The following is a 27,937-nucleotide window of genomic DNA, read 5'->3' on the forward strand; positions in this document are numbered from 1 at the left end:
GGACCATGTCAACAAGATGACAGATCCCCTGTGAAGACCTCATTGATGGCCCCAGCACAGATCCTCAGCAAAGACTACGAGAACCAGACAAGACCTCTGCACAGACCCTTTTTACCAGCTTCACCTACTGGCATGATGTTTCTTCAAGCAGAAGAAGTTGGATGAAATATTCTGAATGGTATCAATCCACAATCTGACTGGTGATGCAGCCTGGAATAATCACACCATGTTCATTAATTTGGTCAGAGGAGACTGTTTCCTGACTGAGCCTGGTCTTGTTTGGGTTCCTTGTCACTGTTGCCTTTTGTCTTGCTTAGTTGAAGACACTTAATATTCAGCAATATTATTGACTTGACTGCACAGACGCCATTTGATAAGAACTGAACTGAATTATGACACAATGTTTTTTTTATATATAAAATATACAGTAAATATAATTTACTTGTTACTTTGTGGTTTAAAAAGTGTGTTAATGTTTATACTGTAGTGCATTTGTTCATTGTTAATATATATTTATATTAAAGTATTTAGTCATTTTAAAATTAAAGTCTTTTTTAATGTTTTTAAATGGTTGTTTTTGTGTTTCACTGCTGAATTACATTTAGCAGGTTCTGGGCCACATTTGGCCAGGGGACCAAGCCGAGTGTCAGCCGGATCTGGCTTAAAGTGTCTGGGCCAGACCTGGGCCACATAAAATAATAGAAGTCACTCTACAATATGCGGGCCAGATCTGGGCCACGTCAATAAATAAGAGTCATTTTACAGGGTGTGGGCCGCATCTGGGCCAGAGGAAATTGTTTGTGTCTGTTTTCAGTGTGTGGGCCAGTTTTGGGCCGGGGACCCAGCCAGAATTGGGCCAGAAGTGAAGCAAGGTTGTGGGCCAGACAAATTTTGCTGTCTGGGTGCCGTTTTCTCTAGTATTGGAAGTGTTTTGTGCGGTCTCAGGGCAGACATTGCCATAGTTACATAACGTAACATAATGGAAATTTATTATAGGAGTTATTTGCTATTTCTTATTTCATGGGACTAGCTTATAGCGTAGTTTTCATGTCAGACATAGTTAACGATGACATTTTACATGTAATTGTATTTTTACCTGGCAATCCAACTCGTACACGCATGCTCTGGATTTTTTTTATATCTCTGTAAAACATTTTTGATGGATCATCCAATGTGAATTCTATTACATTTTAAATTATCTTCATGTTTTCAAAACTACCTACATGAGCTCAGTGAAATGTTCTATTAGTCATTAATAATCTGCCTGGTTAAAGCCGACAAAAATCATTTTATTTTAAATTATTTTTTTAAATCTCTGGCGGCGCCGTGAAGAGGCGTGGAAGCGGCAGGATTTTGGGAGCACGAGCACCGCTTGCGCACCTCCAGCGAAACCGCATGCTTTCTTGCTATTCACAATTTGAATAAAAGTTTTAATAAATGAGTTTTGTCTACCTCATGTAAGAGATTTAATGTGGTTCGGGTCGGATAATGGGTTGGGTGTTCTGTCAATTACTGCGGGTGCGGGTCTCAAACAGGTCCTGTGCAGGACTCTGCCTCCAGATGCTATTTTGAGGGAACCACAAATTTTTCTCATGGTCACAAGTTTAATGCATAAACAAACCTGCGTGACCATAGCAACCAGGGATTGTCAGAGATGGATTTATTAACATTTAATTTTGAATGAAGAGATTATATTAATTATTACAAATTGTAACATTAAATTATTTTAACCATAGGCCTAGGCTGCTGGACTGTATTGTGTGCGATGTAGACCGCATTCGAATGAAGTTTATCATGAATAAATTACATAAAGTACATAAAATAAAATAGGCCTACAAGAAAACATTTTTATCCATCCAAAGTCCATTAACTGATCATCTTTTTCCATAACATTTGTTTATTATTATTATTATTGGTTATATAGCCTACTGTAAATGCCGACATGGATTTCTTTATATAAATTTTCAAAATGTTTTGTCCAAATGTTTCCATCTTGTATTGGCAAGTCTTGAGGTTTTGTTGTGCTCAGATTATTCCACATATCCCAGAATTGATTATGGTTCAGTAATCATAACATATTAACTCGTGGGAGTGTGATAATATGTTGGGGCCACCATATATATATGTATGTGTATATGTATGTCTATGGAGGGAACAACCATAGATATACTAAATGCCTCATTAGCGACTGTTTCTGAAAATGATAGATTCTGTCATTTCGATCATTTTGTTACAGCAGAAAGAAATTAACACTGTAACTTCTGACCACATTATACACATTAAACTCGTGGCCACGAGAAATGGATGTTGTTCCCATAGACATAGATAGGCGCCCTATAAGACTGCTCCAGGCACGTAGATGCGGCCGCCATCTTGGAACGGTATTTTTGACATCATTCACCGTACTGTAGGTTCGCACAGAGCCGTTGAGCCGTTCTGTGTATGATTGTGGCATCTTTTGAATATTCAGTGAATGACGTTAAGTATACCGCTACAATATGGCGGACGGCTTACGTATAGCGGCCCACAGAGACAGTCGCTAATGAGGGATTTAGTATATCTATGGTTGTTCCCTCCATAGACATATATATACACATACATATATATATAGTGGCCCCAACATATCACACTCCCACGAGTTAATATGTTGTGGCCAGGACAAAACTAGTCTAAGTGAACCGAACATTTCCCCTCCAGGTCGCAGTAAATGCTTCGTTCGACTTTTCGGAGATCATCTACTCTTCCCTGTGGATGACCTCTGACCTACTTTCTGTACGATCTGAATTTCTGCGCTTTGAATTTTAAATATTGAATTTGATGTTCCGAATTTCTTCTTCATCTTGAAAACTTGAAGCTGTATTTTTTAAAACTGGATATTTGCAGTCAAAGAATTCAGAACAAAAAATCCGCTGTTTGAAAATACGTCTATTTAAAAACCTGCCATAAAAAATTCAGTTATTTAATTTCAAATCTTCATTATTCAAGTTTTAAAAATGACACCTGTCAATAATTCAAATTTACACAATTCAAATTCAAATAGTTTTGTCATATTATAAGCTCCATATCCTGTCACTACCTGTGGCCAAATGCACGATCTGAACACAACTGTATTGGCCCACATTACCGAGTATGGCGTTCACTTTAGGCTGCATCCAATATTTACAAGCAAGCCTGAAACTGTGAGAGAATTAGATTGAATGCAGATGGCAGGAAGTTCCACTCAAATGACAGTGGCCAAATTCAACCGCAAAACATGAGTGGAACCTCACAAGCACACATTGCATATCCTCTTTCCAAATGCTAGTACACTTGTCTGAAGCTAAAGAAGACTGTATTCATACATTGTTACATTCAAGACACTGATAATGTTACAAAAGGACTTCTATTTCAAATATATTATTCAAATTTATCATGGTTTACATATATGATTATGAGAGGCAAGTATTGTTTTGAAAACTCCTTGACAGTTGCAATTTAATGATAGAAGTGCTTGTAATTGAGTTGTAAATCGAACAATGTTTGACAACGATTATATTGTTTTCTACGCAGTGCAATTCTCGAGGGGATCCTTTGTTTTTAGATGGTAAAACCAGATGGTTACGTAAGGAACACATCAGCGAATCGTATTTCATTTCATATTTTTTTTGTTATGGTTGTTTTAGTGGAGGAAATAATAATGGAAGCTTTCTTTCAGAATAAGACATTCAAAGCAATCGGTGTAATTGGTCTGGCTTTGAAGTCTCTGGCAGGGATCGGGATAACATCTTACTACCAGACTCACACACTGACTAGTCTTGTTGATTAAGAAATAACTTGGCTCCACCATATTTTCTGAAGACTTTTTTTAGGAGCCATGATTTGCTTTGACAACAGGGGCAGAGAAGGAAAAGCTTTTATTTTTATTTGATTATTCATCTTGTTTCATGTTTCCCGCTTCAAGCCCTATGCTTTCCTACTACAGTGTGCTGAGATGACCAGTCCAAGCCGAAACAAGAACATAATCCCTGCTGATATCCCCAAACAAATGTTATCTGCAAATTCACAGCAGATGACAGAGCTGGCTGTACTCAGCAATGATAAACTAACTTAGTCTCTATCAAAGCTCTCTCTCAGTAAAGCATCATGGTCATGGTTAAGACTGTTTCGGGCTTTGACGAACACAATAGAGTAATTCAACCCGAGGCAACTTCACAAATAAATATAACTGTCAAAATTGAGTCCATGCTGACTCTTGATTCTTTCTAATATGAATATTGCATCAGAGAGCTCAAAATCAATAACTATGTTTACAAGAGCATAATTTTCCAATTAAGCTCCAGATTTTGGTCAAAGGAATATTTAATAAAGTGAAGTGACATACGGCCAAGTATGGTGACCCATACTCAGAATTCGTGCTCTGCATTTATCCCATCCAACGTGCACACACACAGCAGTGAACGCACACCCGAAGCAGTGGGCAGCCATTTATGCTGCGGCGCCCGGGGAGCAGTTGGGGGTTCGGTGCCTTGCCAGTCGTGGTTTTGAGGGTGGAGAGAGCGCTGTACATTCACTCCCCCAACCTACAATCCCTGCCCGAGACTTGAACCCACAACCTTTGGATTACGAGTCTGACTCTCTAATCATTAGGCCACGACTTCCCCGATTTCAGTAACAAATTAAAATTCTGTCATAATTTTCTCATCATTTTGGCATTCTAAACCCACAAGAATTTCTCTCACAGATCACACAAGGAGAAAATTTTAAGGCAATTTTCCATGCTTTTCTCTATGCAATTACAATGAAGCTTCAAAAGGGTTAAAGAACCACTATAAGGCATCCTAAGGAATGCTAAAATGGTCCAGATGATTCTTGTGAAGCTGTACAGTAGTGTTGGTGCATATATGGGAGAAGTAGCAATGTCTGATTCTTTCAGAAATCATTTTTGAAATTTGGGTCTTTTCAATGAATCAGTTGATTCTGTTCACAAAACAGGTCTGAATGATCCATTCATGAATCAGACTGATCAGTTTGAAGAGTTCAGCTCACTGATTCAATAATCCAGTCACAGCTTATCAATGAAAAACAACTTACATTTTGGTCACACAAAGCTATTTTACACTCACCGGCCACTTTATTAGGTACACCTGTTCAACTGCTTGGCAACACAATTTGCTAATCAGCCAATCACATGGCCTCAACTCAATGCATTTAGGCATCTAGATGTGGTGAAGATGACTTGCTGAAGTTCAAACCGAGCATCATAATGGGGATTTAAGTGACTTTGAACGTGGAATGGTTGTTGGTGCCAGATGGGCTGATCTGAGTATTTCAAAAACTGCTGATCAATTGGGATTTTCACGCACAACCATCTCTAGGGTTTACAGAGAATGGTCCGAAATAGAGAAAATATCCAGTGAGCGGCAGTTTTGTGGATGAAAATGCCTTGTTGATGTCAGAAGTCAGAGGAGAATAGGCAGACTGGCTAGAGATGATAGAAAGGCAACAGTAACTCAAATAACCACTCGTTACAACCAAGGTATGCAGAATACCATCTCTGAACGTACAACGCGTTGAACCCTGAAGCAGATGGGCTACAACAGCAGAAGACCACACCTGGTGCAGCTCCTGTAAGCTAAGAACAGGAAACGGAGGCTACAATTCACACAGGCTCACCAAAATTGGACAATAGAAGACTGGAAAAACGTTGCCTGGTCTGATGAGTCTCGATTTCTGCTGCGACATTCAGATGGTAGGGTCAGAATTTGACGTAAAGAACATGAAAGCATGGATCCATCCTGTCTTGTCTCAATGGTTCAGGCTGGTGGTGGTGGTGTAATGGTGTGGGGGATATTTTCTTGGCACACGTCCAACCCGGTACTAGCAAGGTGTACCTAATAAAGTGGCCAGTGAGTGTATACAGCAGTTATATATACACAACCATAACATTAAAAGTTATACACTAAACGTTTGGGGTATGTAAGAATATAAATATATATATAAATATATATATATATATATATATACAGTATCTCACAGAAGTGAGTACACCCCTCACATTTTTGTAAATATTTTATTATATCTTTTCATGTGACAACACTGGAGAAATGACACTTTGCAACAATGTAAAGTAGTGAGTGTACAGCTTGTATAACAGTGTGAATTTGCTGTCCCTTCAAAATAACGCAACACACATCCATTAATGTCTAAACCGCTGGCCACAAAAGTGAGTACACCCCTAAGTGAAAATGTCCAAATTGGGCCTAAATTGTCAATATTTTGTGTGGCCACCATTATTTTCCAGCACTGCCTTAAACCTCTTGGGCATGGAGTTCACCAGAGCTTCACAGGTTGCCACTGGAGTCCTCTTCCACTCCTCCATGATGACATCACGGAGCTGGTGGATGCTAGAGACCTTGCGCTCCTCCACCTTCCGTTTGAGGATGCAGTGGTCGTCTTGGAGGTGTGTTTGGGGTCGTTAACGTGTTAGAATACAGCCCTGCGGCCCAGTCTCTGCTTCAGTATGTCACAGTACATGTTGGCATTTATGGTTCCCTCAATGAACTGTAGCTCCCCAGTGCCGGCAGCACTCATGCAGCCCTATACCATGACACTCTCACCACCATGCTTGACTGTAGGCAAAACACACCTGTCTTTGTACTCCTCACCTGGTTGCCGCCACACAGGCTTGACACCATCTGAACCAAATAAGTTTATCTTGGTCTCATCAGACCACAGGACATGGTTCCAGTAATCCATGTCCTTAATCTGCTTGTCTTCAGCAAACTGTTTGCAGGCTTTCTTGTGCATCATCTTTAAAAGAGGCTTCCTTCTGAGACGACAGCCATGCAGACCAATTTGATGCAGTGTGCGGCGTATGGTCTGAGCACTGACAGGCTGACACCCCACCCCTTCAACCTCTGCAGCAATGCTGGCAGCACTCATACGTCTATTTCCCAAACACAACCTCTGCAAATGACGCTGAGCACATGCACTCAACTTCTTTGGTCGACCATGACAAGGCCTGTTCTGAGTGGAACCTGTCCTGTTAAACCGCTGTATGGTCTTGGCCACCATGCTGCAGCTCAGTTTCAGGGACTTGGCAATCTTCTTATAGCCTACGCCATCTTTATGTAGAGCAACAATTCTTTTTTTTCAGATCCTCAGAGAGTTCTTTGACATGAAGTGCCATGTTGAACTTCCAGTGACCAGTATGAGAGAGTGAGAGCGACAACACCAAATTTAACACACCTGCTCCCCATTCACACCTGAGACCTTGTAACACTAACGAGTCACAGGACACCGGGGAGAGAAAATGGCTAATTGGGCCCAATTTGGACATTTTCACTTAGGGGTGTACCCACTTTTGTGGCCAGCGATTTAAACATTAATGGCTGTGTGTTGAGTTATTTTGAGGGGACAGCAAATTCACACTGTTATAGAAGCTGTACACTCACTACTTTACATTGTAGCAAAGTGTAATTTCTTCAGTGTTGTCACATGAAAAGATATAATAAAATATGTGAGGGGTGTACTCACTTCTGTGAGATACTGTATATATACATATATATAGGACCCCCTTGAAAATTAGATGATGCATCTCAAGGGGTTTATCCCAAAGAATAAAATTTGCAATATATATGTATGTGTGTGTGTGTGTGTGTGTATATATACACATACACATACACATACATATACATATATACAGTATATGTATATATATATATATATATATATATATATAATAATAATATAAAATACATAATAGTATATATTAATACTTATATTTAATGCACCCTTTCTCAATTAAAAAAAATGGATTTTTATATTGCTATAAAAAATAAATGCTGTTCTTGTTAAATAAATTGCTGCTCTTTTGAACTTTCTATTTATCAAAGAATCATGGCAGTTCACGGTTTCCACAAAAAAATATTAAGCAACACAACATTGATATTAAAAAGAAAGCCTATTAGAATGATATCTGAAGTATCATGTGACACTGAGGACTGGAGTAATGGCTGCTGAAAATTCAGCTTTGCCATCACAGGAATAAATTACATATTAAAATAAAATAAACTTATTTTAAATTGTAATAATATTTCCAAAAATAATCAAATAAATTATCATATAAAACATTATGTAAATGTATATTCTATTCAGTCAATCTTCCAAAGAAGGTGTTTAAATGATGCAGACAAATTGATATAGAAATATCACTGTATAATTAAACAACCCAATGTTTAATATGTAAAATAACTGACTTGTGAAGTTTAGAAATAAGCACAGGGGACCTAACAAACACATTTCATATTCTCAGAATACATTCACAGGGATGCCTATGTTTTTCCATCACCCTCAACCTGCATAGAGTTTCAAACCACACATATCCCTGAACGGAAGTGGGCAAAACAATGTGACTCTTTTTTTGTTTTGTGGGGTATCATCCTCACAAACCAAAGGATCACTCTAAACCGACCCCCTTTTATAGTTCCCCCACAACTCCTGTCCCGCTCAGGCCCCTGGTAACCCGAGAAGGGACAGATCAGCAGACAATATACATCATCACACATCAAACGGGGCCCTCACAATGCAGACGTCCCCAGAGAGGAGAAGAGAAGGTAGGGCATCCGTCAGCACAGGAGCCCCTGGTCAGGAATAACACGCCGGCTGCCGGTTTGAGAAATGAGGGCTGAAGAACCGAAAAAAGCAAAGCAGGGGCGGCATGCATAAAAAAGCAGGGCATCATGGGGTGATTTTAATGGAAATTCTTTCAATATTAGTCCAGTGATGTAGGGGAAGGTGGTAAATAAAGGGGTATTTATGCAGACAGCGTGTCATATCCAGCTAAGGAGAAGGGCCCACCATCAGCGTCGTTTAAGAGCAAACCTATTCTCACTGTGCAAGCATTCAGTGGGTGTTTTTTCTGCTTGCTTGATAGCCATCTTTTACTTGACTACATGTGGTAAACAAAATCATTACAACAAAATGCCTTGAGTTATGGCTCAACTAACAAGTTCATGGTTCGATTCCTGATCCAGAGCTGCAGAATTTGGCTAATGTATCATAAACAGTGCTGCAAGTCAGTCAGCTAGTGTTTTGTGGATCTTTATTTCCTCTCAGGGTTATAAGCATGACTTAGCACCAGCATTTTCACACAACCTGGCATCAGCCGTGCGTTTATGAACTATAAATCATATTCATTTCATCCCCGGACTTTTCCAAAAAAGACTCCAAACCCATAAAGAGTTTGTTTTTCATTTCACTCTGAAAGAGCTTTGAAATGCAAATATTTGTTTCCTTTGCGAAAAAAAACCAACTTGAAATCTGAGGCGAAATATGAATTCTTGCCATTTTACATCATCGCTAATACAAACATGTTAAAAATGGGTCCATGGTGGGTTCCTACAGTCTTTTTTGTGTGCTCTCAAACGAGTGAGTTTTGGCTGGCAGTAGTGTACATATCCTAATGATTTGCTAGCAAATTATTGGACTTGGTTCCTGCTTTCAGAACTCCTGAGGCTTGTAGAAAGCTGGCATCTTCAAACTGTACAAACGCGATTTGGCGTGCAGCCAGTGGTCAACTCGGAATCGGCAGTCTCGGCAAGTCTAATACGCCTAGATGACATGTTACAAACCAAGATATTTTACAGTAGTTAGTGTCATTCGTCCTATAGCTGACTGCATTTTGCCTTGGAGTGATTTGATCTAAAAATATGTCATGTATTTCCTTTATGTGGACTGCTGTTGGTTTAGTCAAGGTTGTGTGCATGATTTGACTTTTAAAACTAACTTTTTAAGGAGTAAAAGAATGAAAGCACTTATTTCACAGTGGCACATCTAGTTAAAAATATTAACTCACTGAACAGTTTGTGTTCTGCAAGCACTCACACATTTTGAATCCATTTCTAAAAGAATCACTCATTTATAATTTTAACGGCTTTTAACATTAAGCGTTCTGGCGTAATGTACGTTTTATCAAAAAGTACAAGCAAGCAAAACGAGTCACTGAGATAATGATGAGAAAGCATGTACAACATCGAAAACATGTACATCGAAAGCTATTACGCAAGTCTTTTTTGCTGGCTTCCCTACATTTTTCTGCCATCAAGTAATCCTCAAAGACAATTCTTCTATTTGCCACTGGAGTCAAGTCAAAACTATATGGAGTCAATTAAAGCACAAAGTGATCTGAAGATGTGGCTAACCCCATGTAAACAAAGAGAACATGAAAATACAACTCAAAGTCCTTTTCAAGATGTGTGGTTGGCAGCGATCTGGTGAATTGGAATGAGAAACATCTTTAGAAAGCTCAGTGCTTCCAATTGCAAAGGCATTCAAGAAACAGAGGAGGAGGGCGTGGAGAACCAAAAAGGCCTTCGAAATGAAGCCGTATGTCTAACCTCATTTCTCTCCATATGCTTCACTGATAAGATGTTTGTAAAAACATCTTGTAACATTACAGAGACGGGATTGCTAGTTTAATGAGTGATTTGGCGTAAATACTAAAGTAAATGTCAAGATCCATATGGATAAATCAAGTAATCAAGATTTAGTTGGTTAGTATGGCCCTGTCAGCCCTGCTGGTAGAAGCTGGAACTACACCATTTCCTTCATTGACACATTCAAAAGCAGCAGTAAAGTACTGTAACAGAAGAGATTACATATCACATCCTTTGACATCCCATTTACAGAGCTACTTCAATGACAAAAGGTTTTAAATTTACATTTTGTAAATCAAAATTTCACAAAATTGAATTTTTGTGGTATATTTTATAGTTTTGAATTCAAATTTTAAAGTTGTTTCATTGTTGTCACATCGTCAAACTAGAGATTTTACTAGCAGTGTGAAAGGCCAAAATGCTCCGTTGAGCTAATTTTTGTATGATCAGAATTTTTGAGTTATGAATTTTATCATCTTAAAATTTCAGATCTCTTCTTAATGTAAAACTTGAAACTGTAACATTAGAATCTGAATATTTACAGCTAATTTCGCCTAAATATTCAATTCAGAACAAAAAATCTGCAGTTTAAAAATACAAATCTATCAAATGTCATAAAACAGTTCAAATCTCATACCACGTTTACAATTCAAATTTCTAAAACGTAAATTTAAAACTATAAAAAAAGCCATAGACATATTTTATTAACGGCCACATGACAAGGATTAAAATTTATAAAAATCATTAGCCATGATTGCTAACGGATAACTTTCTCTTGACGTCATGCGTTAATTTGGCAGAAACGTCAATCACTGTAAAGGCTCACAGACTTGTTATGACAATACAATCCTCTAGGCAGTCCACTGTCTCCACTCTGTAACATCCTTGAAAACAAGTGTGCCGATTCTAAAGAGAAACCAGAGCCTCCAGATGAGCGTGAACGTCTCCGGTAAGGCTCGCTCACATTCACAGTGTAACTCTGCAGACAGAAGGTATGTGTTAGTCACTGTTTGATTCAGACATATTTTAGACAAAGAGAAACAGGGGCTGTTTTGACTCGGTCATCTTTGAGAAAGCCTGGTCTTGGAGACTAGCGGCATTTGCAAAAGATTAGCAGGCTAGCTCTCATCTACTGTGCTCGGGTCAGGTAGAGTGCAGTAAGCAGACAGTTATAACGCTGATATCTCTCCATCTACGCCAGGCAGGAACATTCCTACAACATGAACGGCCCTGTAATCCAATTAAGCCCCACGAAAGATGTGACCTTTGGTCACGAAGGTTAGGTTTTCAGGTATCCCGAGGCAAGATTTTTGCAACGTAATGCAATTTCTTTATGTTGCAGATCAGAAAATCCCTTTTGATGAATCTTTCTACCGCAAGTTCCCGAGCATTAAACTCTCAATCGATCTTTCTGTCAGCGTAGAGAGCGAATATGCTTTGTCATTGCGGGAACAGGCCCAGTTGGGGTGCGTTCGCAGTGTAACACAGCGAAAGCAGATCACTCTGCCTTAACCCATCATTAGCCAAAAGAATAAATGCAAACCAACTGTGCGAGAACAATAAAATAATTTGTCAAGGGAAAAGGGTGTAGATAAATTCTGGGACTCAATTTCCAGTTGGCCTGAGAAGTGAAATCGCTGGCCAAGTCCACAGCACCTGGCTGTCAGAGCTTTCCTACGGCTTTACTTCATTTCAGTTTTTAAAAAGCAAAGCAGTTAGGTCATTCACAACACTTGAGCCTTTTTTCTGTATTAGTCAACATTTGACTTTTTAGGGCAAGAATCAAGTAAACAGCAAAAAACGAGAGCAAAACGAGCTAAACATACCACGGCTCCAGACAGAATTTCTCTTTTTTTTCTCCTCTGAATATTCTTGTCAGAAACTGCGAGTGATATATAACTGTTTCCTGCTGCCTGTATCATCTTTTTTCTTTAAATAGGAACCTTGTGAAGTCGGGCGTTGCTTTATGTGTAGATTTAGGAGCGCTAGCAAATCAGTTATATGGTAAAGCGTAGCTTCGTGGACCGGCCCTGCTGTAAAGCGTGAACGTGGAGCCAAGGGAAGGCCGTAAATGTCAAGCGCGGCCTGGACAACAGAGTGACCTGGTTCTGATTAGGCTGAGATTGTTTTCGTTTCCACTTTCTCCACGGAGATATTGAGCACACACACACACACACACTCATCACTTCCATTTCCATAAGATCCAGTCCAATGTCTAACCTCCCTCACATGTGTTAGTTCAATAAGAAACACACGTGCATGAGACATGAAGGTTACATGTGACAGACGTGCTCAACACGGATTCCTCGCTTTGTCACTTACAAATGTGACCTGGAGGTCACCGGGCGTACTTCCCATTTTTCCAGTACTGGTGATGTTCTTGTCTTTGACTGCCAGCAGTAGCGTCCCTTAGATATCTTAAAGTGTCTACAGTGATGGTATAGTCAAATTGATTAGCACCCAGAAAGGGTTTTCCCATGCATTCTATAAGCACACGCCTGGTTGAAAGAAAAATCGAGCAGTCTGCCATAATGGGATGTCTTATTTCTCATATTAATGGAACGTTTGACAGTGGAATTAATGCTATGTCAACACTAGAGAAGTATCTTAACATTTATGGTACATTTGCTGCAGCATGATGAGTATGTTCTCGCACACACACACACACACGACTCCAATGGAAAGTTTGGCACAGGCGAGTCCTGGAAAACTCATCTGTGAGATTGTGGTGAGGGCTTAAAGGGTGAAATAGTGGGGGAAATATTTGTGGTAGGTGATAAGTCAGCAAACTCAGTGCAAATTGTAAAAAGCTGAAGTCAACATTCATTCCTCAAATTCCTCTCATCCTGTTAAAGGGCCGGGACGCATTAGTCTCTCTCCTCTCATGCTCTGCTTTCTCATGAGCTATTGCAGCCATATCTCAAATGCTTTATTAGGGATTTTGGTTCTCTTTATGCGTTAAACTGTAAGGTCCATCACACATTCTACATCTGAACTGCATATTTACAGTATTTGGCATCCATATTAACTGCATTCACACTGTCAAAGTGGGCAGCACAGTGCTGCGACACTGAGAGTATAGTTTCAGCGATAAGACTGTGGGATTTAAAAAATGCACTGTAAACCTACCAGTCACAATCTTTTGCAATACAGGCTTATATTAAGCAGCACAAATTATTGGACTGAACTAATCACCAATTATTTGAAAAAAGTTCTACATGCAGTGATAGGTAGCGAAGAGAATAGTAAATATATTTTTTTATTAAATTATATATTTATAAAGACTGTACTGGTTGTGCTGTATGTTTTTGAGACATTAAAAACAACAGCACACATTGCATAAGTAACGTACTCTGGACTGCAGTATGTAACTTTCCCCATGTCTAGCTTTAAAAATTCAGAAAAAAACCTGGTCACTGTAGTTATATTGTGTATTTTATTTATGAGCTGCAAGGTTTATATCAGCTTTACCCATTTTCTCTCTATATAACACAATAGTGCTACTTAAAGGCACAGCACAATAATCACTGCACAATTACTTGATCTTAAATAATCGATTAATCAATGCACACTAATCGTTGGGTGAACAACTGATTGCACTGTATGTTTTTGATTCAAGTACAGTAACATAAGTTATTAATTCAGGAACTGGACTACATTGGTTGCTTTATACATTTCTGATTCAATGATGGAAAAGAATCATTGTTAAGAAATAATGTTTCTTGTTTCTTGCCTTCTGTTGCAAATCATTAAATAAATAGGCCTGATGCAAAAAAAAACAAAAAAGTATTTAAGCACATTGTTACGTCTGCAACAGTGTAACCATGCAGATAGTTAACAGAATCATTTTTTTTTTCTTTTTTTTCTTTGTTTTTATTATTTATGTTATGTAACCAGTCATGAATAAGAACTAGTTTGAAATAATTCTAAATGGTTATTCCCGAGTAACAGTTTTCTTCATTTATATATATTTTTAAAATAAATAATGACATTTAGCAGACATTTAGCAGACGCTTTTATCCAAAGCGACTTACATTGCATTCATGTTACAGTTTTTACATTTTATCAGCTCTTCCTTTCCCTGGGAATCGAACCCACGACCTTGGCGTTGCTAGCGCCATGCTCTGCTATTTGAGCTACAGGAAAGCTGTAGCTTGTATATGTAACCTAACTAAAATATGTAACCTAACTAAAATAAATAAATACAAGTAAACTAGAATTTATTTTAATTTCTGTAGAGCCACAGCACACGCACACACACACACACACAAGAATTCTGCGTGTCTGTAGTTGCTGTGACGCACACGCCCTGCAGATGCATTTGGGTCTAAATTTTTACAAGGCACGTAACAATTATTGGTCAAAAGTTCCTGTTTTTCGCATAAAAATTCCCATAATATAAAAACAAAGTGAAGGATCAGGAAAAAAAACCAGATCGGACAGTCTGTGTCGTGGGAAATTGTGTCCTCTTATTATTCGCCGGCATCTTTTTCTCCAAATATTAACCTGCCAAACTGCTGATTTCAATTTATGCTTTAAGTCTGAGCAAACACCCCTGAGCACTGTGTGGAGATGAGACGACAGAGTTGTCTGACAGAGAAAAGTTTAATAATGTGCGGTGTTCTTTTAACCTCGCTCTGAGCATGTCTCCGTCTGAGTAATCCAATAACAGCTCGACGGAAACAGGAAGTAGGAATGCTCAAAGCTTACCAATTCGTGACTGTAGACTGCTCTGAAATGCCTAGAAAAAACTTTCAGCCCTGAAGGTCAGATGAATCTGATTGGACTGTCGCTAGATGTGGCAAAAATTCAATAATAACAGCACAAAATTATTAGTTCCACTCCATGATGTCCATGATGTCTGGTATCCACAAAAATATTAGCTTTGTTGAAGAAAATGAGGACATAAATGATATTTTAGTGGTATTTTTATGTGCTCACAGCAAACGGTCTGTCTTGGAATATTTATTAATGTCTGTCAATTCCTTTTTTTGGCCTTTGAACTGCTAAAGGTCAAGTTTGCTTGACACATGCTCAGCTGGGAGGGCGGTGAAATGTTATTTCTGTGGTTGTACGTAGAAGAACTTTACTAGACAAAAAGGCAATGAAAAACAATAAATACACAAAAGTTTTTCATCTTACTAGCATTCCCTTCTCAACCATCGTTACATGCACAACAGTATGAATATATAAAATTTACAGCCTTCAATGATTTTAAAGACGAATGGCTCCCATCACATAATCCAGATCTGTTCGTTAAAGTGAAGTGTTTTCATTCTAAACAATCTGCATTCAGGGCCCATGTCAGGTTATTAGCCATCAGAAATCCCTGAGCGTAATGTAATATTACACTCGGTTGCTGTTGGATCACTAGAGGACGAGAGAATAACTAATTCTTCCAGAACCCTGCGCTTTATTAACAACCAGCAATAAAGTATATAAACTGCACTATTAGACTTTATAATGTATTTCATAGTCCTCAAGGGTCATTCCAGCCAATCAGATCGCAGACCGAATGGGCACTGCCCCATGGCAGCTTCCTGGCACGATGAAACTACTGAACAACAGAGAGGATATAACCGTGCCTACTGGAATGATTTCTGCTCTCTGCTAATGAAGGAATAAATGTTTGCGCATTTGTTTTTGACCATTCGGATGAAGCCAGCGCTCGATTGGACGGCTGACGTGCTCAGACTTGTAAATAAGAAGGTCTAAGGACTGGCAGAAAATGCCTTATGAATCTGTCTACATTCACTACGTCCTCTGTATAAATTAAAGGCAGTTTGTGGGGCCAGATTCTGTTTGTACTGAGAGTCTGCTGTAATCTTTGTGGTATTTCTCGATATAAAAGAATAATACTTATTCTAATAAAAAACCCACCAGGGAACTTGGCACTGGTTTTGGTATCCATATTTATGTTCTATTAAACAGGCAAGTGAACTGGGCGGAGTAGAAAAAACAGCTGTATTGGTACAAAGACCAGCGGGGTGTCGATCGCTATCCGTCACCTTTAACACTAAATCAACAGTGGATACAAAGGGTCACGGCCACCTAGCCATCTTGCAGCGTCCCGCTACGGGAAGCCGGGGCCATCGTGTCCGCTTTAGGCCTCGCGATCAATGGCCAAGAACAGCAAGTGCCACTGTCGAAATGTAAATCAAAAAACCACCCGCGTGCACGCTGAGAAGTCTGGAGACGCAGTTGCTGCCGTCTAAAAATGCATGAGTAATTTGGCCCATGTAGATGTGCGGTTAGCTGTGGCATGTCCCCTTGGCACAGGCCAAGAGCGAGTAGCCCCTTCATCTCAGTACGGAGTCAGGGAGACAGAGCGAGTAGGCAAAACAATCAGATCCATTTCACATGAGGCAGGAATTCGACCCCTATATCAAAAAGCAAGAGGGAAAAAAGGTTGGAGAGTGTGGGCGCATTTTTATGAGTGATTCTCAAGACATGGTCCAAGCTAAAAATACATTTTATGATGACACATCGGAGCCAATTCTGTTTTTCCTCCGTTTAAGCCCAGGTCCAGAGCACATTTCCTCTGGTATTCCAGCGATATTTCGACACTTATTCAAACCAGATAATATTTTTTTTAACAGAATTATTGGTTTGAGGGTTGTATTGGCAGGGCGAGGGTACCCTTGAAATGAAGGATGATTCAGGCCGTTTCTTTGGCTTGCTATTACACATCCCACAAGCATAAATAAAACAAAACTGGACATTGAACAGGTGCCATAAAAAGCCTAAATTGTAGTTATAATCCAACCAGCAATAAAGGTCGTTGACGTCTGAATGTTTTACCTCAGGATTGATTAAGTAGGTTGAGGTTTTACATATTATTTGAAAAACAACAACGGAATGATCCCAAACCATAATGATTGAGCGGCAGATGCTGTAATCTTCTAAAACCACAAGAGCAGCTTTCATCAAACGCTCCTCGATTAGATTATAAAATGTTTTTCAGACTTTTTCCGCAGATTATGCCTCACCGACCGCATCTTTCTCTCAAAAATAAGATCGTAAACTCTCAACCAAATGAAGCTGAATCAACACTCGAGACGGTCCTCTAGAGACCTGTTTGTGAGAAATGATTCAATGGCTTCCATTACAGCAAGCTGGCTCTCAAAGGCTTGGTGACTGACGCTGAAAAATGTTCATTTGTTAAAGGCTTGCTCAGTGATGTCATTGACCAGGATGAAATAGCACTGCACATTGATCATGAGGACTCTGTGAATCAATGGAACAAGCTGCAAACATTACAGTTTCCCCACACAATCAATTTATCCATGCCTCACTCTGATGTCATAGGAGTTCCCCAAAAGATGTGGGCCGCATTTGAGGAGGATGTGTGGGAGTGAGAGCACAACTGCATATAGAGATCAAGTGTGTGTAAGTGTGAGAGAGAAAGCCCAAAGACCAGAGAAACGAACAAAAAATACTCAGAAGAGAGCAGGTAATTGCGCAGCCCACAACGGTTTACCAGTGATGCAACCACCGACGTCAACAACTCGAGTGCAATCAGCCACAGCAACTAAAACAAAGCAATCTTGTGGACAACACATGTTTACAGGAAGCAATAAAGCCAATTGTTGTATATAAAGCATCCACCTATAAATCACCTGAAAGAGAACTTCTAAATCTGATCAATCTGAGGGTTTTAAGACTATTTTAAAAAGTCAATAATTGCAGCACCACACCACATATCCCGAGACATACTGATTATCAGTCAGGCAAGCACAGGAAACTTCATCAAGCTATAGGAATTCAACAATGAGTGCAAATGCCACATTTTACAGAGTGACCAAACAGTGCTGAGTTTGTATATGTGTGTGGGAGTACACGCATTGCCATAGAAACCCAAAACTCTATACCAATGACTCGCTTTAGAGTCATTAACTCATTTTTTCATGAGCTGAATCAACACTTCGACGTGGGAGTTTGTCTGTGAATACTAAGTATTACCTTGTGTTTAAAAAAAAACACAAGCACGGACAATCACAGCAACTCTGATATCATAATACTGAAAAATGACACTGCAGCTTTTAAGGTAACTTAATGGGATGAATTCAGAATGTTCGATTTAATATCATTCAGCTCAGAAATTCAAAATGTGTTGATTCAATGAAAAATGATTCAACGATATTTACCAATGCACCACAAATCAGAAGTTGACTTATCCAGGACACAGAAAGCCAAAGAACAATTTAATTAGGCATGGTAGAGAGATTTTGTCACGTTGGACAAGTGCTGCGTTCTTAGGATGTTCATCATGTAGATGTGCGATGCCTTGCCAGGTCACTGGTTGCATGGCCATAACTTTCTCATGATCTTGCTGAATTGTATGGTATAATGCGAATGCTGCTGCATTAAAGGCATCACCCAGATCACTTTATCTTGTATGATAACATGGCATTTCAACAAAACCTTGTCTAGATAAGATCTTGAAACTACTTGGCTACAAAACAATTACATAATTAAATAACAGTCTTAGAAACATTCATTTACAATGAAAACAGCAACATAGCACATGCCGTATACTGGTTTCAGACATATATGTACATATACACACTTTTTTAACTTTTGCCTCATTTAAAAAAGTAGACATGCATAAGTATAAATCTGACAATTGGCCTGGATAAATAAAAATCCTTAGAACTGAGACCTGAAAATTAGCTGCAGCACTATCTACCAACTAAAAAAACTGCGCAAGAATAATGGGTGAAAAAGAGTATGCTTCTTCAGAAAAAAAAATGACAATTTTCAAAAATAGGTAGGACGTAAGGGAAGTTTAAATACTTGTACATTTTCTTCCATATCACTTCATTTACTGTACAATCAAGCATGTTCTGCCACTGCAGTTGAAATGAGCACCTGATCAACGACTATTTTTAACGGATGAACTGTGGTCCATACTCAAAAACAGACTCACAGATGAATGCAGAATCATATAAATGTTTGAACGCAGTGATATTCTTTTATTTAACATTTAAAAATAATTTCACGTGTAAAACGAGTGAGATGATATCTGTAACCTGCATGTTCTCTGAAACATGTCAACAAGATCAAGCAACACACTACATGCTTACTTCAAAACATTTCACAAAAGTCCATTCCATTCCTTTCCAGTATGTAAATTGGGATGCTCAAATAGGCATATCTAAACTATCAGTGTTCCATTCTGTCAAATACATCTGAGAGACATTGAAATAATTCACTTGGGACGGGGGCGAGTTGTGGACCCAAGTCTCATAAATGCTGAGACAAACATTTGGTTTGAATTTGTTTAAATCAAACCCTCTGCCTCTCTTTTGTGACAAGGTATGATTACTAATAGAAGTCAAATTTGTATAATCATAAGCTGAAGTAAGCGGTTAGCTTTGCCAACCCCCGCAATCCCACGCCACTGTAGCATCATCTAAACAGGGTGACCACCCTAGTCCAATACCAGAGAACCCTGTTCTTGAGGGATGCATGCTCAATTACAACTAACATGACTTGTGATAAGAGTGTCACATACATCTAAGCACATGTATGCATACTGAAGAGTATAATCAATAGAATGTGTGTTCTTTCTCCAATGAAAATAGCGAGTATGAAAGTATGAAGATGATTTTGTGACTAAATGAATGAGATTACTGAATCACTCTATTTTTTGCCTACAGTGATCTTCCAGTGCAATATCATGGTATTCTCTCATGCTGTATGGGTAAACATGTATGACTGTATCTCTAACACAGAAGATGTTAGGCAGAATGACAGCCTCAGTCACTATTCACTTTTAGTGCATGAAACATGATGCTCCACAAAAGTAATGAAGTAAAGTTTGGAACAATATGAAGGTGAGAATGTTAACAGAACATTAATTTGTGGGTGAACTATCCCATTAAGGGATATAATAATGAATTAAAATAGTCAATTTAACACAATCAAGAAGCCTATTTTGTCAAAAGACAAACCGTGCGAGATTAATGTAACCTTGTTATTTAACTATCCGCGACACATTTAACTTTCCTCAAGACACGATAACGATGTGCACAATTTTTCTTTTGCGCTTAGACGTTATTGTAAATTACGCCCACATGATATTACACACTCTAATATATCACCATGTCAGTTTGAAACAGGTAAGGTAAGGTAAAGAGTGTATAAAAGGACAACATCTGCATTAACTAAATTTTCTTCGGCAAATATAAAATTCTGTGTCTGATTTTGAATGTAGCCTATATCTGGCTGCTATGCAACTAAATTAATTAATACATCCAATAGCCTACATCAAATTGTATGTGTAGCCTAATTCATTTTTAGTTTTTATAATCTATTTATGTGTTTATTATGTAGGCTATTTATTTATTATAAATTCATTTATTTTATTATTTTTCTTAATATATATTTTAAAACTATTAAACGTTTTCAAAAACTAATGGCTTAGGCTCTGTTGTGCAGACTGACATTTACTACGTTCAATTAAACGTCACAGAAGCCGCTGTAGGCTAAATTTATTTTAATGCTAATTATATGTATTGCTATTTTATATTTGCATGCTTAATTATGTTTAGCCATAGCTGGATTAATTTTAATCCATAAACCAGATTAAGACTGCAAGATCCCGGGAAAAAAAAAAAATTGGTTAAAAAAATTATACACCCGTAAACACGAAAGTCCGCAGGTACATACCCTCTCCGGGGGACATGGTGAAACAGTGAAGTTTGGAGGTGTGATGCGCGTGGAGTTCAGATCCGCAGCGCATCTGGAGCGAGGCGGGATTCGAGCCACAGCCGTCAGCAGGGACGCGTTTCGGGCAGATGTCTGTTTTACTGCTGAACATGGAGAAAGTGAGCTCGGTGAAATCTGTCTGATGACTGACCATCCCAATAAGCGCGGTAGATTTCTGCATCTGGACCTCTGACTTCCAAGTGTGCATGTCAGTCCCCATACAATAGCTAATAGTCCTTATCGCTTCTTGTACCTGTGGGATGAAGGATCATAAACTTGAACTTCACTTGAATTAATAAACTCTTACAGCTCTCAAATGACAACATTTCAAAAGCAACACGATAAGCATACAGCCAATAATTTTTTATAGCCTAATACAGTAAAACACAATGAATATTTAATGTTTTCATATGTTGTATAGGAATTTTAAAACATAGCCTACCTATTTAAACCCTCCAAAACGAGAAAGAGAGGATATTTTGACTGATTGATGATGACTCTCAACTTCTGCGTCCAACAGGCTGTTAAATGTGTTCTTACCGACCGCATCCTCTCTCCTGTTTCAGCAGCAATTTTATGAGTTTTCTACAGCATCAATTCCGAAAAGCAAAACATGCGTCCCTGCTTTGATTGACAGCTCGAAGTGCCAATGAATAAATACTACTGAAAGGGGAGGGACCAATCGGGAACAAACTGGATGCATGTTTTGTGAATAGTGAAATTGAATAATAATTTGCATTTATACAGCTAAAACAGTTCTGTACAACTTCCTCAGATAAACAAGCCACGACAGAGATGAGATTCGTCATCACACAGCAACAAATAATTTAAGACCTATTGTGTAATAGACAAAACAAGATCATTAGAGTACACAGATCAATAATAAATATTTATTAGGTTATTTACCTGGAGGATGATGTGGCACTAGCGTAAAAATCTTATGTTTATTTTTCTGACTTTCGGTTTAGAGAATCGCAGAGATTATGATAAAAAATAGTGATTTGTGAAAAAGGCAAAAACAATAGAAAAGTAGTCAAACATATCAACAGTGACATCTTATGGACATTTTTAGAAACTAACATTAAAACGTCAGTCGGCCTAATAATTATAAAGACCATAGATGTATATATGTATATATATATAAAAAAAAATGCATAAAAACAATGTGGTAGCCTATTTATCGAGTATTTTTTAAACCGAAAATGAGTCCACTATGATCCAACGCACAGGGCCAATTTATGATTCTTACTATGGCGAAGGTGGGTTCATGAATATTAATTATATCTAATTATATCTCCGTGACGTTCTTCCAGTAGCCCAGCTGTTTGCAAAAGGCGAGTGGTCGCTGGTCGGCTGGCGAATCAACAAATCCTGCTTTGAAAAAGGCTTATGAATATTAAGTTCCAGGAAGGTTACCAAGCAACAGCAACATGACTTAATTAATAATAATGAGCAAAGCCTTTTCCCTAGTAAAGATTTGAAATTTTGGCGTGATGTAACATTGTTGTGGTGGAGGGCGGTAAGCTTTTTCCACAACACGGCAAAGTTTGATGTCTTTGTCGTTCATGTAGTGCTCGCGCCACGACGCGTGGACTGATGGGACCACAGTGGGATATGCGCTCAGGAAACTTTCTGTTTATGTATCAGCTGTGGCCATGATATTATTTGCGATCGTGCATAACCCTGTTGAAACTCCTGTCATTCTTTTCTCCGGGACTGATGAGGAAAATCCATCTAAAAATGGGAGAGAAGTATACGATGACTCAAAATTCCAAATTCAGATACGAAGACTGGGGTCCGACTTTTATTTTCTCTGAGGTTCATTAAAACCGTGCTCTCCGTGAGCTGGTGCTCGCTGGGCCTGGAGGCGTTTAAGGGGCACGCTGCTCCGGACACAGCTGTATTCACCCTGGATGGACAGAAAACGAGCATTCATAATTTTCTCAAAGACGTGCTTTCTAGAAATAAAATAGTAGTAGTAGGAGCAGTTTGTTGTTGTAACTGGAATAATTAAACTGGCTGTACCAATCAATATTATATAATAATAAGAAGAAGTTTGAAGAAGAATACCTATTATTATTATTATTATTGGAAGAGTTTTTGTGCAAACAACAACATTCAAACTATGCCAGTGATAATCTCAGGTAGGCTACTGATTATGTGCTTTAGTTAAAGTTAAAAGTGGCTAATGTGAGTTATAATCTTGCGAGACCTTTGTAGTTGTCACGAATCTGGTTCGTGGTCTTTTGTCCGACTACCACAAGAGGTCGCCTCTCCATCATATTGACTCTCACACCACACATCACACTGGACTGCATTTCCCATCATCCATTGCACTGATGACACACACACAGCTGAATGCACTGATCACACAGTTGTCACCAATCACATGCTCACCTAAGAGCTATTACACACACTACATAAACACACTCAGTTCCTGATCTAGTTGCAGAGTAGAAGCCCCTTTCGCACCGCTTTAGTTCCAGAACTAAAAGTACGGTACTAAAGTACTGGGACGATTTTGCACAAACTATTTCCCAGCACCATTTAAAGGGTTGCATTCGCACCGACAGTGGGTACTAGGAAGTGACGTAAGCTGGTCGACAGTGACGGCATTTGTGCGCGGTGTTCAACAACGTAAACAAAGAAGAACAAGGTTAACAACAGGAGGATGGAGGATGCTGTGATCAGAGCTGTGTTTTTGTTGTGTCTCGCGGGTTTCACAATAATGGACATGGAATGTTTACACAGTATGTGTTTACACGGCGTTTTAAAAAAGTGGGTAGTTCCACAATTAGTTCGGGTACTATGAAAAGGTTCCTGCGGTGCGAAAGGGCCTAGTGTCTAACGTTTAGCACTCTCTTAGTGTTAGCTACTGTACCAAGCCATTCCGTGTGTGTGTTTTCTGTTTAGTCTCTAGTATTGTTCTTATCACTCTCCAAGTGATAGCTGCTTTGCTGAGCCTAGTTTCTAGCTCTAGTTTAGTCTTGTCATTTTTATGTAGCCTTGTTTCCTGATTCCTGCTCATGTCCCTTGGATTAACCCTTGTCTCGCCGCTCGGACTCTGTTTGTTCCTCGTCTGGATTATTGCTCACGTTATTGGACTACCCCTCTTGTCAAGCCCTCTGGATATTGTTCGCTGATCAAAGACCCACGCTTGCCCTACGATTACTCTTGTGTTTTGCCTGTGCTATACCCGCTTGCTGCTGTTTGACCCTGCTTGTGTTTTGACTATGTTCACAAATAAAAGCTTGCACTTGGATCCGCTTGCCTCATGTCCTGTTGGCTCCGTTACAGTAGTCATATGAATGCAATAATAGATCATTGATCTTGAAAATAAATGAAAGCAAACGTACGTTAAAACTGTGAACTCCATACGAACCAACAAGCGTATTCCATAACAAATGTGGTATCAGTAATTATCGGTGTTGGGGAAAGTTAATAAATGGGGAAAAAAGTAACTGGCTTTACTTTTTTGAAAAAGTAACAGATATTTTCTTGTAAATTAAAAAGTAATGCGTTACTTTACTAGTTACTTGAAAAAGGTAATCTGATTACTTGTAATGTGTTACCCCCAACACTAGTCATTATGTACTTTTAATAATTTTAAAAAAGAGTAATATTATGATTCGAATTAGATTATAAACGTGTTTCGTTGGGAGTGCAGTGCGATTATAAGGGGTTATGCCCAACACACTTCCTCATTCTGTTAAACAGGTCTCGCCGCTTCCGGTTCAAGCGTTTTGCTTCTTTACATATGAAGCTGTTTTACACAAGATGCCCTCAAAGTAGATACAAAAATGATCATAACCAATTTCCATCAACGGTTGATATGTAAAAGTTTTTTTTATTATTTTTTATGGTTTTCACTAACATTTAGATATAAAAATTGAACAAATGTCAACAATAAAAATATCAAATTTTAGCTAGTTTAACTGAATACCTTAAAGGTCTTTATCGCCATTATTTAACCCTCATATTTCAAAATCACACCAAAAATCAATGTAAAAAAACCCCAGGGCCCACTGCACCATCATAAGGTCTGACAGCAGCTCTGAGGATTTCATCCCAGTACCTAACAACAGTAAGGGAACCGATGGCTAACGTGGAGGTCTGTGCAATCCTCCAACGATATTCCTCTCCAGACCATCACTGACCCACTGCCAAAATAGTCATGCTGGATGATGTTGTACGCAACATAACATTCCCCACGGTATCTCCAGACTCTTGCACGTCTGTCACGTGCTCAGAGTGAACATTCTCTCATTAGTACAGAGAACAGGATACAAATGACGAACCTACCAATTCTGGTGTTTTCTGGCAAATGGCAATCGAGCTGCATGGTGCTGTGAGCTCAGGTCCCACTACAAGACATCGGGCCCTTATGCCACCCTAATAAAGTCTGATTCTGACAGTTTGGTCCGAGACATGCGCACCTATAGCCTACTGGGGGTCATTCTGTAGGGCTCTGGCAGTGCTCCTGCTATTCCTCCCCATACAAAGTAGCAGAAACCGGTCCTGCTGTTGGGTTGTTGCCCTTCTACATCCCTGTCCAGCTCTCCTCATGTAATGGTCTGTCTAATGGCATCTCCTGCATGCTCTTGAAACTGTGCTGGGAGACACAACAAACTACTTTGTAACGGCACGTATGGATGTGCCATCCTGGAATAGCTGGACTACCTGTGCAACCCGACTGGGTTACAGGTACCGCCTCCTGCTACAAGAACCCTATCCCTAACCCTAGGCTCAGATCAATGAGGCCTGCGACCAGTCAGTTCCAAAAATAAATACAAAACCAGTCCTAATTGAAAGAAAACAAGCTGAAAAAAGGTTGATACCAATATTTGGTGAAAATATTGCATAAGATTTATAAGCTATTTTTTGTGGGCCAGTCATTTTTGACTGGGAACACCACAAGTGTTATAGGGATTTGAACACAACACAAGGGTTAATACGGCTGTTAACACAATCTCCGACAAGCAGAAGCGATGAGACCTGTTTTCTGGGTTTGGTAAGTGAGTGATTCTGTTGTGTTGCGTTGTTGTATCGCATAGTGTGGAATCTTGTCCCATTATGTGTAGTTAGGGCATAGTGTAAGGGTCTTTTCCAATATTTTTTTTTTTATTATTATTACTTATTACTGATCAGTGTTGGGTAAGTTACTCTAAAAAAAAAGTAATTAAGTAATAGCTACTAAGTACAACAGTGTAATTAGATTACTGTACTAATTATTCTCTCTAAAAAGTATTGCATTTCTTAAATTATTACTAATTACTTAATTATTTAATTGAACTGACCAAAGTATTTAAAGGAATGTTACATTAAACACATTAATTTTTATAGTCTATATAGTATTTAATGCAATTACATCAAAAGTAACTGTAATTAAATTACAGCAAAATTAAGAGTTAATCCCTTACTTAAATTACAGTAATTACTTAGTGATGCATTACACCGAACACTGTTACTGATGCATTCTTCTTCACAGGGAACCGTCCACTGGCTCTGAGTTTCGGAAGCTGCACATGACCCCCATTTCTCTACAAGCTTGATGAGTTCAAACAACTTGTCAAGGACTTCAGTGATGTGGCAGATTTCCTCGTTGTTTACCTTGCAGAAGCCCATGCAACTGGTAATGCCGATAATATTTCAAATAATATGCTGTTGCCCTGATGCAATAGTAACAATATGGGTTGATATAAACGATGCCTAGAATACACTGTAGAGTACTTTAAATGTAAAGCACTAGGTGATAAATGTTATGTAACTTGCAAAATTCAGATGATTTCTTATAGATGCTTGGGCCTTTGCAAACAATGTCGACATAAGCGTGCATAAAAACTTGGAGGAGAGAATGGCTGCGGCCCGGACCCTGGTCAAAGACCTGTCTGAACCCTCTGCCCTGTAGTAGTGGATGAGATGACCGACATCACTGCCAGCAAATACGGAGCCCTGCCTGAGCGCCTCTATGTCATTCAGAGTGGGAAAGCTATCTATCAGGTGAGTGTTTTGTAATGTAGAAACTGCACAATGCACACACTACAGGAAATGCCTCCAAAGCTTCTTAATTGCTCTCGTGAGAGCCTTGAAACATTTTATCCTTGGCCAGAGGCTTTTGCACACACTCTTCCTTATGTATAGAGGTGAACCGCATGAGGCAAAGGGTTTTATAGTTGCTTGGGTCTGTTCTTTTGCTTTTGTTGCATTTTTGATTGCCATTGTCTTGCGTAGACTAAATATATTCATCAGGAAGTCCACAGTATGGAAGGATTTTCACACTCGTTTTTATTCTTCCTAACAGGGTGGCATCGGACCTTGGGGTACAACCCTGAAGAGGTTCGAAAAGTTCTAGAGAAAATTAATTAAAAGGGAAAAATTTGAAATTTTATATCCATGATTGCATTTATATATTTGCACTTTTCTGAAATTCTAGTGCCTGAACTCATTTTCTGAGTCCTTGTGTTTGCTTGTGACAGATACAGATTAAACCAGCTGGTCTCTGTACCTTGATGGTTCAAACACAGGGGGATGTAAAATGTAAGTTGGTGACAGTATCTTTAGCATATATTTTTTAATGGAATATGTTACCAAAATGTTTTTTGTAAACATTTGATATACATTTATTTTTGTTTCTATGCAAATGCATAATTATCATAGCAGCATTGTATTCAAAGACTATATAAATATCCATCAGCAGAAATTGTGAAGGTCATCTGTGCTTTTAAGATTTTTTCTGAGCTTATGACTGTAAATGATGCTTACAGGGTAAAACTGTGTGAACTGTAAACTGATAATTCAGTCATTTGTTC

The 27,937-nt window shown here is 38.8% G+C and overlaps 1 protein-coding gene and 1 pseudogene across 2 annotated transcripts in view; one reads left to right on the plus strand and one right to left on the minus strand.

Annotated features, from left to right (window-relative positions):
• The window catches only part of LOC306849769 (zinc finger protein GLIS1-like), an 83,441-nt gene extending 61,665 nt beyond the window's left edge, over window positions 1-21,776 (minus strand). The window contains exons 1-2 of the mRNA XM_079385067.1: window positions 21,571-21,776; window positions 21,090-21,381 (exon numbers count right to left, since the gene is read on the minus strand). Of these exons, the coding sequence (XP_079241193.1) occupies window positions 21,090-21,348 (259 nt within the window). The 5' untranslated portion in view covers window positions 21,349-21,381; window positions 21,571-21,776. The remainder of the gene's footprint in view (window positions 1-21,089; window positions 21,382-21,570) is intronic.
• Window positions 21,777-22,378: 602 nt separating this feature from the next.
• Window positions 22,379-27,494, plus strand: LOC306849113 (type I iodothyronine deiodinase-like; annotated as a pseudogene). Its single transcript has 5 exons — window positions 22,379-22,387; window positions 22,700-23,079; window positions 26,617-26,760; window positions 26,924-27,128; window positions 27,430-27,494. The product of its transcript is annotated as a type I iodothyronine deiodinase-like (transcript).
• The last annotated feature ends 443 nt before the right edge of the window (window positions 27,495-27,937 follow it).

This window comes from Barbus barbus (assembly GCF_936440315.1).
Source record: "Barbus barbus genome assembly, chromosome: 29".
NCBI lineage: Eukaryota > Metazoa > Chordata > Actinopteri > Cypriniformes > Cyprinidae > Barbus > Barbus barbus.